At 37.6% G+C, this 16594-nt stretch overlaps 1 protein-coding gene across 1 annotated transcript in view; it reads right to left on the reverse strand.

Moving 5' to 3' along the window:
• DCC (DCC netrin 1 receptor) overlaps positions 1 to 16594 on the reverse strand; it is a gene marked incomplete at both ends in the record, with an annotated part of 1141350 nt that overhangs the window by 434392 nt on the left and 690364 nt on the right. Inside the window, 2 exons of the mRNA XM_080821994.1 lie at positions 11393 to 11513; positions 14099 to 14253. Of these exons, the coding sequence (XP_080678120.1) occupies positions 11393 to 11513; positions 14099 to 14253 (276 nt within the window). The remainder of the gene's footprint in view (positions 1 to 11392; positions 11514 to 14098; positions 14254 to 16594) is intronic.

A 16594-nucleotide genomic window follows, 5' to 3' on the forward strand; every position in this document is an offset into this window, starting at 1 on the left:
GAGGCCCATATTGTATAAAAATAATTATATTCGACTTTTTATATTTTATTCCACTATATACATGTTATATGTATTTATTCTACTATATATTAATATCCCATTATCTATACTTTATATTCCACTTATCACCATAGCATGTCATACCCTGGGGGAATGGTTGAGGTTACCCTTAGAATCCTAAAAAATGATAATTCCTATCATATTTTAAGTTAATTTCCCAGCCTGATCCCTACAAAAATCAGAGCAAACCTAGGGAATGACAGTGGACAACTACAAATTTAACTACGTGGTAGTTCCCATTCCATCTGCTGTGCCAAATGCTGTACCTTTGGGTGAGCAGATTGACATAACCTCCAGTGTAATATAGTTAGCCAGAGTGAGGTGTTCTTTCTTATCCCTGTAAGAAAAGACTATCAGAACATTTCTCATTCACTAGGAATAAAAAGTCATTATTCCTTTTCAGTCATATCTCGGCTATGGTAACTGCCCCATGTTCTGTCGTAAAATAGTCCAAGTGAATCTGCACCATCCAGATATTTTGTAGCACATTTCATTTGTCAGTTGTGTTAATGACATCATGATAATCAGACAAGCTGAGTGAGAAATGGCAAATATATGGAGGAATTTTGTAAAACACATGCCTCAGCAGTGGCAGGCAAATCCTATGAAGGTACAGTAGCCCATGATACCAGTGAAGTTTTTAGGGGCACATGGCTCGGAACAGGAAAAGACAAGACCTATAAACAGGGACAAATTACTGGACTTCATATCTCTAAACACGAAGAAAAAAGCACAATGTCTCGCAGACATTTGGGTTCTGCAGGCAGCACATTCTGCTCTGACTTACTTATCAGATAATATGAAACACTGTCACCTGTGAGTAGGGCATCTGGAGTAGAAACAGGTATTGTATCCAGTCTAGGCTATGAAGCCAGTGGTTCTACCACTTGTGCGATACAACCAAGTTTACTTTTAAATATTAGAAGTATTAGTGGTAGATTGAAAAAATTCTGTGCAGAGATAATGGCAGGCCCTCATAAAGGAATCACCCTTAGGGTTCTATTGCAAAGTCATGCCATCTGCAGCAGAGAATTATACACCATTTATAAAATGGGTTCTGGCAGAATATTGGACCCTGTTGGAATAAGAATGCCCAACCATGGGATAATCAACTGACCAAGTGGTATAACTGATCATCATGAACTAGGTTATTGGAAATGGCTCGAGTCAAAAGGCCAGGTGGCACCATCATCAACTTAAGTAAGATTAAAGTGTTATATTGGGCATTAGGCACAAGCATGACCAGAGGGCATAACAGCAGGTGACCTGCACAACCACATTTTCAATCACTGTTGTATAAGTACCTTCCCCCTCAACTTACTCTTATGGCTAAGTGACTGAGAAAGAAAAAGACCAAGCTTTGTCAGTTTTGTATGTGGGTGCACTCAAAATAGACGATTGCAATACCACAGCTTCACTTGGGTATAGCCCTAAAGGAGGACAGTAAGAGAACTTTCCCTGGAATGCAGAGTGTTGAGTATACCAGGTCATCTATCTTATATGAAAAGAAAAATGGTCCAAAGTAAGAATATATATATGGACTACGAATAAAGTCAAATGGTTTGCTTGATTGACTATAGGTCTGGAGGGAGAGTGGCTGGAAGACCAGGGACAGGGAGGTTTGGAAAAGAAGGATGTAGGTGGATCTGTGAGAGTGAATACCAAGTGTCGAGATCTTTGAATCACATCAGATTGTATCCTCCTGGAAAGAGGCACTAAACGATCAAGTAGATGACACTTGGCATCAGCCATGTTCCAGGGGTGGCAAAAAAGTACATGAACAAAGAAGCTATGGCGTTCAGGGGGGAATATACATATTGCCCAGTAGCATGGGCTCAATCCCAACAAAGTGGCTGCTGTTTACCAGCAACGGCTGCTACCGTCATGTGTTTGATCCGCTAATGAACAAGACAAATGCTGAACACTCAATCAAACACCATTCCTTGATGAGACCAACTAGCCTATTGGTGATGTATTATTTATATTGAACCTCTTCTGTTCTGAAAGGTGCAGAGTTCATCTTGACTGGGATATACGCATGTTCTTCCTTTCCTGCTCTCAGACTTCAGCCTGCGGCTCTGAGGGCTCACAAAGTATGTGAGCCACTATCACGAGATCCTGCATAACACTGTGAAAGATTAAGTAACTCATTTAATTGCAAAAGAGGTGTGGGAATGAATACAGGACCTTAGGATCTCCTGATGCTATCATATACCAACCAATGTGAAGCTGTTGATTTGATATAGCAAAAGTACAGCCTTTTGGAGGAGCAACTGAGGAAACAAGCTGGAGATGATATCCTAAGATGGAGTGCCTTTCCCTAAGGTGCAGTGTATACTCTAAACCAAAAACCATGTCCTCAATAGGTAGAGTACATGGAAACAAGAGATTGACGTAGGTATGGTCCTGCTTACCATCACGCCCACTGACCCAGCTGGAGTATGTGTCTTCCTTATTCTTGCAACTCTAGACTCTGTGGATTTAAAATTCCTAGATCTCAGAGGAGATGTCACTGAACTTGAGTGATCACTGCTGCCTGGTCCTTTCAGGCTTCTTGTGCCAAAACACCAGTAGGCAAGGCAAGAATAATTGCCCAGTTCATCAGGAAGAGGAGGAGGAAAAACAGGGAAGACTACTATTGGCACTCAGGTGATCTGCTGGAGGTATCTCTTAGTACTCTTCCCCAATTTTGATGGTAAGTGGACTAATGTGTTTTCTATGACTTGTGAAGGGACAGGAGTTTGAGTCATCCCACTTGATGAGCTAGATAGACCGGCAGAGGTGCTAGCTGCAGGGTGAGAATAATACATAAGTAGGAGGATAGAAAGAATGAGTACCAGTTTCAGCCGTGAGACCAGTTGCAGTTGCACTGGAGGAGGATTTAATTCACACCTCTAACCTTCCTCTTTTCCCCAGGGAATAAGACCAACTTAGATTCTGGAATAGTTATTTCCAAAATATATTACAAGAAGCAAATAGATTTGAATGGGACAAGGGTAGGACCATAGTGGATGGAGTGGTACACCATCCAGGGCTCCCTTTCAGGACTATAGCACTCACTCGTCTGGCTGGAGGAAGTGATAGTGGCTGAAGGTTCCCTACTGAATCCACCTGCAGTGATTGCCTTTAGCTAAAGAGAAGACCTCACTCAAGGCCACACCCATTTCTGGGGATAGATAGATGACTCCTCATGCTAACCCAGTTTCAAAGCTTCTACTGGGATCATCTGAGATCTCTGTTGTGACTGTATTGTAATTGGAATTCATGCCTTCAAATTATGCATATGAGTGCCATTTCATTATAGTTCTATCAATGTTGATATTATCACCTTCATAATTAAAAATTAGACCCATACAATACTAATTATATATACTTCATAATTATTACATTGATAACTTAAAATTTTCTAATAACAATATAGCAGAAGGAATATATGTAATTTCATGTGTATGGTGTATTGTACATAGACACCTGTTATCAAAGAGTGATTTATATGTAAAACATAGAAATAAAACAAGCATGCATCATTTGGGTTCCCTGTAAAAATCAAGGTTCTTTTTTTCACTTCCTCACTATAGAGTTTAAAAAAAAAAAAAAAAAAAAAAGATCTAGAATAACATTCTTTGGTGTCTTCACCACCAAAATACAATATGATCAATATTTATGAATCTATCAATTCTTCCATATTGTATGGATTCAGAGTTATCACTTGTCTCAGGATACTTCACATTACTGAAGAATTCATTTCTAATTTCAAAGTCTGCTATACAGCCATATCCTCCTGATTAGTACTGAGCTTACTTCCTACTTGAAGCACATGCTGAACCAAGGACGAGATGAATGACAAGCCTTTATTTGCTGAGAAACCTCTGCCGACATAAAACTGGAATGAGCAAGTCATTAAACTGATATTGCAAACCTTGCAGCAAACCTTTCCACCAGCAGTCATTTTCAAACAGACCTTTTCCCTTAACCTTGTCCACTGGGCTAAAAACTTAAACTTCGAATGGACACTGCTGTTGAAATATCTGCTTATTAATTCTTTTCTTGGAGGATGGGAAAATATACCAGAAGAAAGCTATCATTGTACTCATCCCAATAAATGCCTGCTATTTTTCTTGAGAAAACAAACCAACAGAAGACTTTATAATAGCCAACATTTGGTAGCAGTTTAGAGCCTACAAATCTCTTTTACATACATTTATTGCAATAAATCTTCAAGACAATTACCCACTACATTTCACAGCTGAGGAAATGCAGACCTGGAAAGGTTAGGCAACACCATCCGTGATTCTGTCCGTACATATCTACATATGTATATACCGAAAATATACATATAAATATGCACATACATATAATATACACATGTACGTATGTTATATGCATGTACTTATGTATATATACACATATATACATACGTATATGTATATACATATATTTTATAGTTCATTGTGGGGTTTTTTAATGAGTTATTTATTTATTTGAGAGAAAGAGAGAGCAAGCATAAATGGGAGGGAGGTGCCGAGCAGATTCCCCACTGAGCACAGAGCCCAATGCAGGGCTCAGTCTCATGACCCTGAGATCATGACCTGAGCCAAAATCATGAGTCAGATGCTTAACTGACTAAGCCACCCAGGTGCCCCTTCCATTATGTTTTTAAATCTCTATAGGTAAATTAGCAAAGAATATAGAGATGAGATTTAGATGCATCTCACCTAGCGTATGAATGTTGTATGATAAAAGATCAAATGACTGATTTACAACAAACTCTGAATCCCTCAGGAAAAGTAGTAGTTTGAGTATCAACACTCTAAGTCAACACTCTACTTTGAGGTAGAAAATAAAAGAGCATGGACTACCATCCTCTTATTTTATCTTCACCGTGGCAAGCAAAAATAACATTTCAGTAGATTGGACACATTCATAGCCATATATGCTGACATTATAAATTACCTTGAAAATTCTGGCTCTTGTATCCTATTAGCGACAGTTAATTTCCAAGGTTTACAAGAGAAAATGTTCATGGAAAACTTATGAGTATAATATTGCCACACTGGTAATATGTTTCAAAAACATTAAGTTTACTTTTATTCATTTAGACTCAGTGATGGAAAATGAAAGAGAATGTTTATAGTTTTAATGAGCATCTCAGTTTGTATGAGGAAATCTGTCCAATGACTTACTTTCTAGTTTGGAGCCACAAACATGTTAGTCTAGAACATGGAACTGGCTCTTCTAAATTATGTACAGAATTTCAGGAACAATCCCACAATAACTACAATTGAGCATTTAAGTCATAGTAACCCTTTTTATATGAGAGATAAAAATTCAACTTAACTGACCACCCGTGACTAATAGGAGATTGAGAAGTACTTCCTGTTTGCTTTAGTTACATTCTCTCTTATCTAGTCATTTATGTGCTTTAAACTGACAAATTCCAACAGATTTTAAGTGCTAAGACTAATTGTACAAATTTTCATTGTTTCACACAATACCACTGAATTTACTATGCAAGAGTCAATTTTGAGTAAGAAACACTATAATTGGTTGCAGTTAATATACAATTATATGGGTGAGCATCCAAATATTCCTTTGGTCCATTTGGATTTCAAGGTATTTGTCTCACATGGAAAGGGAACAAGTCATAAAAAAAGATCAAAAAAGAAAGGGAAAAAAGCCAACTACCCCCCCACAAAAAAAACCCAACAAACTTCTGATTTTATGCCTTAGTATTCATGACCAGACTTAAATACTTTTGCTAATTTTAGGGATATATATATATAAAATTATTGACTATTCAAAGTTGTTTTTGACCAGTAACCTTTTCCAAAGGAGGACAGGGAATTGATAACAATTCACATTTTCCTAAATGCCTAGCCAATATATTTCCCCTTCTACAGTAGGAAATTCTATTTTTTTTTTTTTTTACCAATATTGGAGGAGAAAAACAAATAAAATAAAACCAGATTAGAAAGCATTCAATATTAACATGAGACACATAGTCCATATTTACTTCTATGGAAGGCATAATATGGTGTCTTCCCTAAGCAAATCTATACTTAGGGAATATTTATAATGGCATATATTCATTTTGAATGAATGCAAAAAAACATGAAGAATGCAAAAAAAAAAAAAAAAGAAGAGGAGAATATGAAGAATACATTATTTCTTCCCATGGCAACTTTATTTTATCTTTACCCATTTCTGCCTTTAAATCAAAAATATTCCAGACAACATAGGCCCCAATCATCACCACATTCATTTCCAGTTCCCTGGCCTTCCACTACCCTGGCCAACAGTTAAGTATTTTCAATGACCCTCACTGCAGATCACTGCCAGGAAACTGATCACCACCCAGCAGCTGGAAAAAGGAAAACCAACTCAGAGATAACTGATACCTTACATCTATCTTACCTTACCTGTCTTGTTCCCTATCCCACACACCCTCAGCAAAAGAAAATTGCTAACTTTTCCACACAACTATCAAATAGTTTTCTTAATTTAATTACTATCTGCCCACACTACAGTTTACTAGGTGATACCTTGATACTAAATAGTTCATCAGCAATAGCCACGCCAACCAGATTGTAACCTACTACTCATGTGTTTGCAAATCTGGCTATTGAACCTTCTTGTTCTTATGACACCTAACACATTGACTCTTTTTTTTTATTTATTTCTTTTATTGTGTTCAGTAAGCCACCATACAGTACATCATTCATTTTTGATGAAGTGTTCAATGAAAACTATGGACTCCGGGAAACAAACTGAGGGTTTCAGAGAGGAGAGAGGTTGGGGGTATGGGGTAGTCAGATGGTGGATATTAACACATTGATTCTTGATACTTCCTCGCTAGTCTATGCTCTGAATGGTGGACTTGGAGCTATAGTTCATTTGGAAAAACAACTTCTTAAACCATTGTGTCCTCCCCACCCACCAAAAAAAAAAAAAAAAAGTAAATAAATAAACTAAAACAAGCAACAACAGTAAAACTTTTTCTTATCTATTAGAAGAGATTAATAGGTATGCAAGTAATATAAATCAGGTAAAGTATTTTAATTTACATTTACCATTCCATAATATGCTTAAGTCTTTTTGACATATATATACAGTCTCAAGAGTGCAGGCTTCATGCCTCCTGTGTGTGTGTGTGTGCCTGTGCGTGTGGTGTATGTGTGTGAAAGAGAGAGAGAAAGAGGGAGGCAGAGAGGCAGCAGTCTGGAACTGTGTATATGGTGTTACAGTATTACATTTATACCGTTAGTACATATTATATACTATATTGTTACATATATACTATAAGTTATATATATATATATATATATATATATATATATATATATATATATACTATAGGACTTCCTATAGTATAATGACTTTTTAAATTGCCATTGATCTTCTTGACCTCTGCCTAGAGGAAACCATGTATATATTTCACATGTTACAGTATACACATCTCAATATTTTTACCAAACTTATTTTCTGGAGAGCAAAACAAGTCATTAACTCAGTTTAATTTAGTAGATTATGTTTACTTTATTTCCTAAGTCACTAATTGCTAAAGTGGGTATAGCTAACTGTATATAAAAGACTATGTTGGAACTTCATTAGGCTTGTGTAAATACCCATTAACAATGGACACTGGCTGGAATGGGTCATTGTGTGTGCTTCAGTGAAGAGCAGATGGTTATGGCTACCAAGAGGAACTCTCTTCCACAAGCCTGTGGACAGCCCAGGGCTGAGCAGCTGGCAATGTGGGTCCACAATGGGCCTCCAAATACACGGTGGCCGTTTATTGTGGAAACTTAAACAGAGAGGGCTACGTTCTGTCCACTATGGTCAGCCTCACTGCCGAATTTACATTTATAGCTGGGCCTCTCCACCATCTGTGCATGTGGCCTACGCTGCAGCTCCAAGGAGCTGGAGAAGCATGATTTGAAGGCCTGATTGAACAGCCAGGAAAAAGCAATCCATCATTTATAAGGGGGGATGTAAGACAGTCACAATCATGTCCCGTCACGCTTTGAGATTTTTATCTTCATTTGCTTTTACTTTCATTCTAATCCTCTGCCAAATACAATGAACACTGATCAAGAGTGCAGAATTCACCGATAACACTTTACCATCTACCCGGAAGAATGAGTTACCCAGACGCTCCCAGGCTTGCTCTCGTGAGGAGGTAAATGACTCTCCTCCTGAGGGGAGCCTTGCTCTGTATGACCACTTAGACCTAAATGACTCAGGGCCCAGGTGGAAGGCAAGACGCCAAGAACAAGTGGCTACCCTCTGAACTGAGAGCTTGCCGGGAGAAGCGACGTGGATGCTTGTAACTGGTTTACAGAATGAGCGGAACTGCTAGAACACTAAGACGCAACAGTTGCATGTCAGCCTGTGGCCCACCTTCACACACACTCTAGCAGATCTATTTCCCAATCCTAATAGCAATCTGGGCCAGTCCTCTAGTTCTGGGGTCTTAAAGTATTTAAAAAGCCTTACCTTCAGGTACTAAGGACAACAAACAAAAACAGCACACACACACACACACATTCTCACACTCACACACACACTTACACTCACACAACACACTCTCTCACACACATACACACACACACACTCACACAGAGTAAGGCTAAATCAAAACATGAATCTGATTTTCAATTTACAGTTTCTTCCCACCTAACAGAGGAGGCCTGAGACCAAAAGTGAGGACAAAGCAGTAGGACTGTCACTTGTTTTTTTTCAGTTTCTTAGGTCTCCATTTAGAGATTCTATGAGACTCTCTATTGAGAGCTTCTCTGGGGTCAGACAGGAGCGAACAGGCTTGCTTTCAAAAGTGAAAAGCATCCACGAGCTTCTTTTTTGTGAGGAGCTCTGCGGATTCTTCAGAGACTCCCGCCCTCACCTCAGGAATCGCCACACTGGACTTTCTGTATGGCCTAGTGGGCTGTCGACACCAGCTCCTCAGCTCAGCTCCCTCCTGGGCAGTGTCTGTCTTCTGGTGCGAGCAGCTTCAGCGGGCAGGCCCTCTCAGGCATGATCCTTTTAAAACAACTCCAGATCTGCTAGCTTCAAGCATAACTCCTATCTTTGTTCTTCCCCAAGGTGGGAACAGAGATCCTCCCCACAGCCGCCTTCCTCTTTCTCTTCCTGGTGTCCTTGTGGACAGCTCCAGGCAATTTCCAGGTTGCATAATTTTTCCAATTCCCATCTTTACAGGCACTTCCCAGTAAAATACACACACACACACAGAGTCTGTTCAAGAGGTTTTCCTGATGTTTCCACAACTTGACTTGTGTGGAAGGGAAAACACCATGATAATCTCTAATCCTATGAATTTAAGAACTTCAGAGAATTCTCCATTCCTATGGGCAATTGCAGGGGATTGCCACTGGACGTGTTTGGTCAGTGCTAACAAGTCCTAGGAGAAACAATTTCACACTTCCTTTTAGAAATAGGGGATTGCTTATCCAGCATTTTCCTCAGCATTATGGCTGTAGCTGAGAATCAAGGTTAACTAGAATTCTCTTGTGTGGGGTCATATTGTCATTATTAAAGAGATGGCGCACAGTTTTGAAAGCATGGCTCACATTAGAGACCCTGATTTTAGAAGTTCTTTTTGTCCTACTTATCCCTTACTGTTCCAGCAGAACAGAATACACACTAACACTTAAAGCCCAGTAAATGTAGGGAAAAGAAATAGTCCATTGGAGAAACTGGCACTCTTAAAAGAATGTTAACTGTCCCTTTTAATTCCTAGATAATTCTTTTAGTTCCTTTACTCATCTGGGACTGTTCTATGGTTGCTGTTTTTGTTTCAATCAAGAAAAAAAAAAAAGGAGAGTCATCGTCATGAGCAATACTATGAATGTCTGAGAGTCTTCAAATAGTTGGTTAGGGATACACAAATATAAGGCATTCACAGACGTATTTTAAATGATAGAAGCCAAGGAAAGGCTTTATTTCATACTTTTAAGTTATTTTCTATTAAAAGGTAAAGTGCCGGGGCACCTGGGTGGCTCAGTGGGTTAAAGCCTCTGCCTTTGGCTCAGGTCATGGTCCCAGGGTCCTGGGATCGAGCCCCGCATCGGGCTCTCTGCTCAGCGGGGAGCCTGCTCCCCCCTACCCGCCTGCCTCTCTGCCTACTTGTGATCTGTCTGTCAAATAAATAAAATCTTAAAAAAAAAAAAAAAGGTAAAGTGCCATAAGAATAGTGAGTCATGGCCAGAGGTAGGAAATTGGTCTTGAAAAGTTGTAATTAAAATAATCAATAGGTGGTATGAAAGCTTTCACAGAAGACACTAACATTTTAAAGTATTTAGGTCTATCTAAACAAGTTTTGCACCATTATTTTAAAAAAATGAATATTCTTGACTTTCTTTAGTGTTATAACATTTCAGAGCAGCTGACCAATTTGTTGCTGTTGTTGTTGTTGTTTTCTTTCTCTTTCCTTTTTTTTTCTGGCAGGATATTTTCGTTTTGGGGATAATACATGATACAGCTAATATAGAGTTATGATAGTTTTTTTTTTAATGATTTATTTATTTATTTACTTGTGGGGTAGGGAGGGGCAGAAGGAGAGAATCTCAAGCAGACTCCCCCTGTGCATGGAGCTTGATGTGGGGCTCAAGCTCCTAACCTGAGATGAAACCAAGAGTCAGATGCTTAACTAACTGCCACCCAGTTGTCCCAAGTTATAGCAGTTTTGAATACACCACCATATTAAACTTCTGAAAGACTACAGGACAAAATAAAATCAAAAGTTCATAGATTATATGCTGGTTAATTGAATGTAATAATAAAAAATAATAATAAATAAATAAATAAATTATAAGGAAAAAGGCAAATTATCAGAACCTCTTTAAAAAAAATAGAAAAATGTGTTTATTTTCAACTAATCGTTTCTGCTATTTTTATGCCAATTTCCATGATCAAGACTACACACACACACACACACACACACACACACATATACCCCATCTCTCTCTGTATTCTAAATTTACCTGAAATACTAGAAGAAATGCAGGCCAGAAAAAAATGTGAGAAGGTAGTAATTTAGTGGTTGTTATCTTGACAACCAGAAGTACATACTGTTCATGATGACTCTATCTCACTGGATGGAGATACATACCCAGTTTTCTAGAAAGAATATGACATCAACATGCAAATGTACACCTTGATAAACTAAATAATTAAATAATTAATATTTTAAAAATTAAATAAATTAAATAATTTCCAGTTGACGTTGGGAGATAGGGAAAGCGATATGGATTTCACAAGTGGACCAAGCATAGAGAGATCAACCAGTGCCAGAGCAAAGTTCCTCTCAACTTACCAGGCTTAGGGACAATGAGCTGTGCACTGGTCTGGACGTTTCCAGCCTCATTTTCAGCTACACATTGATAAAAGCCTTCGTCTGACTTCACCACTCCGAGGATTCGTAAGTTGCTTCCTCCCTAGAGAGAAGAAAAAAGCAGGTACAATATTTAAAAAAGAAAAAAACAAAAACAAAGCAAAACAAAAAACCTCATAAGAGGCAAAATGAACATAAATTTCGATAAAATTTCAAAGAAGAAGTAAGAAAGAAAGCCATAAGAGTTCTCAGTCTCACAGATATGTCCTATGTCACTTGGGAAATGTCACAGATTCCCAATACCCCGTTGAATTCATGTGAATACATTTAACCTAGTTCTGCAATGAAAACTATACTCATAAAAATATACATCATCCTCAATATCTAAATGAGCAGCAAACAGAAAGCTCTTTGATTAAATAGGCAAGAATCAAAGGTTAGCATCAAAAGAAATTTCATTCTTTCACTTGTTATTGAAGGAAAATTGGGTTTAGCAGCTGTTGGGAAAAAAAAGAAACATTGATTTTTGCAGCTTCTAAAAGACAAGAAATCTAGGTTGGATATTTTCTGGAAGTGTTTACTGAGAAAAAAAAAATCTGAAAATCCTTTTAAAATTGTAATTGCTTTGACATGTACCCTTTTGGGATTTGGAGTGACGGGATGGTGGATATTTTATACCATGTCATTCTTGTTATATGGCCAAAATGCTTTACCTTCAGCAATCCATAAATTAAACACAGCAATATTAACTCCTGTTTTATATAAATTGAGCAACCATTTTTTTCAAGGATGGATGATAAAATAATCTGGAGATAGCATTTAATTATACTGACTCAGTTTTTCTTCAGTATTAGTGTAAGAATTAGTTCAGTAAGTGAGACGTGTTAAATCACTTCCCCTGAAGTCATTAAGAGATAAATATTACCTCATGGGGAATTCTTAATTGTTTTTAGTGTCTTGTAGTCAATTCTCTGCTGATGTAAAATTCCGAGATAAAGCTGACTAACTTCTAATTAACAATTCTCATATAAGTTACTATTTGTGTTAAATGTTACTGTGTGACAGACAATGGCTCTCAGATTTCTGGAGCTATTGGGGAAATATTTTCAAGCACAATTTCATGTGAACAGGGCTCATATTGTACATTTTCTTTTCACTTTAAGAAAAGAACATTTAAATAGGTTGGGTAAATGAGTCATTCTGAGAGAAAGATTATTCAAACTGTAGAAAAAAATAAATGTTGTATTTTATCATGTGTCCTTAAGGGCACTCAACAATTTCCTTTATATGCAAGTAGCATATATTCTAGGCGGACACAACACATTTCAAGTTGCCCCACGGCAGGTCATTTTTAATTCAGTGGTAGCAGAAATAGCATTGCACTTAAAGGAACTAATGGATTGGCATGGCATTGAAAAGTTTCATTTTTTCCCTTTCTTACTCTCTTCCCAACCAATTAAAAAAAAGTAACTAAAAGTGAAAATACAGTGGTGATAAAAGTAATAAAGATGTGTTTTATGGATGTAGTCCTTAGGAACCCTAGAAGTTTGACTAAATGCATGCATAGAGAGGCTATGCACGTTCCTGAAAGTCAACTGATCAAGCCACGGAAAGATGGATCCACCAGTGAGAGCCGGTGCAAGGTTAAGGAGAGCACATGCCTGGACTGGCAGGGCACCTGTAGTCTACTCCCCTTCTGCCAGAAGACCTTGTTTAGACACACTTCTTTGACAGCTTATGTCTGGGTCTCAAACATAAGAAAAGTGGACCTAAATCCTCCTTTTTAGCTACAAAGTTCTTTGATATTTGGAAAGTGCTTTTCATATCTCTCATATATTTGTTTCCTCAAATTTGGAACTTCCAATGTTAACCTACACCGAATGGAGAGTTTTCAGAGCATTTTTAAATGAGTAGAGTTCTGCTGGTAAAAGCAAAACAAATGATAATAATGATAGGTGTTGAGTTCTCACTGCGTACAAGGAAAATAACTTAGTGAATATAACATACTATTACCCCTATGATCTCCCACAGGGCAGAGAGTACACTAGAACTTAGAGAAACTACAAGAACTATTATGCTTAGCTTTAGTTTTTTTCCAATGTTCAAAAGTGCTATGCCATGTGAACTCTGGGTCTCCATGGCTTCCTAACCCTGCCACTACCTCTTGTCACAGTCACTGTCACCACATTCTTTTCTACTGCTCACATAGGATCAGCTGTCCTATCTGTAAGGGTAGCAGAGAAAACTTGTCTATATTACAAAAGTAAAACTAACATAATCATAGTGGCACATCTTGCTGAAACTTTGTTATAATGGGTAAAAGTCAAGGAACTAAGAGACTGTTGGCTTCATATAGTCTAAAACTGGACTCTAAACTCTGTTCTCCCAAGAACTAGCAATGAGGATACTTGGAAAGATAGTCTCTTAGGTCTTCTGTTTTTTTCATTGTGTTTATTAAAGAAAAACTTGTCTGTAAAACAAGGGGGCTGGGCTGTTTGATCACTATTTTTCAGCTCAAAAATTGTTCAGTCTAGAAAATCATTTGCTTTACTGGAACAATTTTCTTAACACACCATAAAAATTCCCAACAGGAACCTTCTTGCCAGGAAAGAAAAGCAACTGAAAATAGAGTAAACAATGAGTGGGACTGTAAAGCTAAAAAAAAAAAAAAAAAAAAAAGATAATTACCACTATCTGAAAATAATCACTAGGAAGTACCACATCTCCATTCTTCATCCAATTCACAGTGGGCACAGGCTTTCCGGAGACTGAACATTCAAACTCAATATCCATGCTTTCATAGGCATACAGGTTGGAAGGGTGATTTAAAAACCATGGCGGAACTGCAAAGACAGAAAGCAAAAGTGAGTGGGTGGCAAAGTGAACCTGCATACCAATGTCTTTGCCCAGTTAGAAACACTGTGCAGGGAGAAAGAATATTTGTAATTCAATAATTCCCTGAAACCATTAGTTTATCATACAGGAGCCACGGTAGAACACCTCTCCCTCCTCCCAAACATAGTTAAATAGTTGTAGTTAGTGCTGTTTTGCCTCAGGAAAGAAAAAGAGAATATTTTTGTAAAAAAAAAAATAACATCGAGTAAACATTCTTAATACCCAGTGTTTGTATCCGATTGACTTGCATAAGGGATACTGAACAGCGCATAAAGCTATGGAAGCTATGCTAATAAAGTAAATAAAGGGAAGATGATGATTCTGAGACAACCCAGAGTGTAACGCAAGAAAGCTTAGTGTCTCTGTAATTCTTGAATTTCATTGGGATTTAGTTAATGTGATGGACTCAGTCCCTGTTGAAACTGGCTATGATGATAAGCACAAAAAATGACTATCATCTTTACTGTGGATGCATTCCTATTGTCTTGGCAATTATCTATTGTAGTGCATTACTATACTGCTTTATTATTTTCTCAGCATGATAGGTGATATACTAATTTAATTTAATGTCTTAATTGCCATTATACTAGTTACTTTATGATGGAAATTTGTAGTTGAGAGAAAATTACAATTAAAATATAACACACCTTTGCTAATGAATCTTTCAGGCTTGGTCCTTCAAAACCCTGCTTAGGAGAGGGAAATTTAAAAAAAAAATTTTTTTCATTCTCTTTCACTGGGAATCTTAGTGATGTCAGATTTGAATATTCATGTTGCCTTAGACCCAGGTTAAATTTACAGTGAAATAGCTGCCTTGAAATTGTTTCCAGGTAGGACATGGACATGCATTTTTAATAACCATTTTTAAAGTCAGATTGCATTTTTTTTTTGTCATTGTTGTTGCTATGTTCAGTGAGTAAGGAGTGCTAATTTTTGCTCATTTGGGTTAATATGGTATTATGTAATATAATATATCAGGGGTAGTCTCTGACCACCCTGACTTCAAAGTCAACTTGTAAACATTGATGAATGTTCTAGAAAAATGGCAGAACCAGTGGAAAATTCCTAGTTTTTTCTACTGAAGATCATAGAAATCTTAATCTCTCTCTTTCTTCCTCTCCCTTTTCCTCATTCTTTCACTTCCTCCTCCCTATCTTATTTCCCTGATTTTTAACTAAATATTTAAGACCTCCAGTAAAAAAAGAACTATAAAATTATTTGATCTTTCACATGGGCAAATTTATTTATATGACTCAGCTGGGATACATTAATATTCACAGACCAAACACATAAAAAAAAATGTCAGAGAGCTTTTCTAAAGAGAACATATTCCAATTGTATATAGAGTTGAAATTATTTATAATTGATAATATTATAAGAGACTGTCTTTTATTGCTTAACCAAATTCAATGACAACTAACTAAACTAATTAAATGGCAACTAACCAAGCTAATAACTAACTAAAAGGCGACTAACTAAAAGGCAACAGAAATAGTTCTTGAATGCCTCTGAGCAAATACCTTAGTTGTCTGATTCCGTTCCTGATTTTATTATAGATTTTGATCAAGTATTTGTTTACTAGCAAACACCCAATATTTTTTGGGAGCTGACCTTGTATAATTGATTAGTTTAAGCACTATTTATTTATTTATTTATTTAAAGATTTTATTTGTCTGGAGACAGAAGAGAGCACAAGTAGGGTGAGTGGCAGGTAGAGGGAAAAGCAGACTCCCCACCAAGCAGGGAGCCCAATGCTGGACTGGATCCCTGGGATTCTGACCTGAGTCAAAGGCAGATGCCTCACTGACTGAGCCACCCAACTGTCCCATACTTTATATTTATTGTATTCACCACACCTCTCTGAGACTCTGTGGTTCCCATTTTATAAAGAGGCTGAGGTACAAGGAGTTGAAGTAATGTTCTCCAAATCATACAACCTGTAGATTGTGGAGCCAGACAGGCTGACTCCTCTGCCTACATTCTGAGCTATTTTATAGTAATTGCCTCTTTTGCAACTTGAAAAGTCAGGTAGAAGAATAACTCATTAACATTCCTGAAGCCTCAAAGATAATGGAGATAAGTAATTAGAGCTATTAAAAATATAACACGATGTTGTCTACTCCTCTTCTCCCTTAAAGACCTTCTCCAGGGTAGAAGCTGCTCCCCAGTGAGCATGGAGCTCAAAGTGGGGCTTGATCCCAGGACCCCAAGATCAAGACCCAAGCCAAAATCAGGAGTTGGACTTAACTGACTGAGCCACCCAGGCACCCCTTGGAACCATTTTCCAAC

Source organism: Martes martes (genome assembly GCF_963455335.1).
Source record: "Martes martes genome assembly, chromosome: 13".
Classification (NCBI taxonomy): Eukaryota; Metazoa; Chordata; class Mammalia; order Carnivora; family Mustelidae; genus Martes; species Martes martes.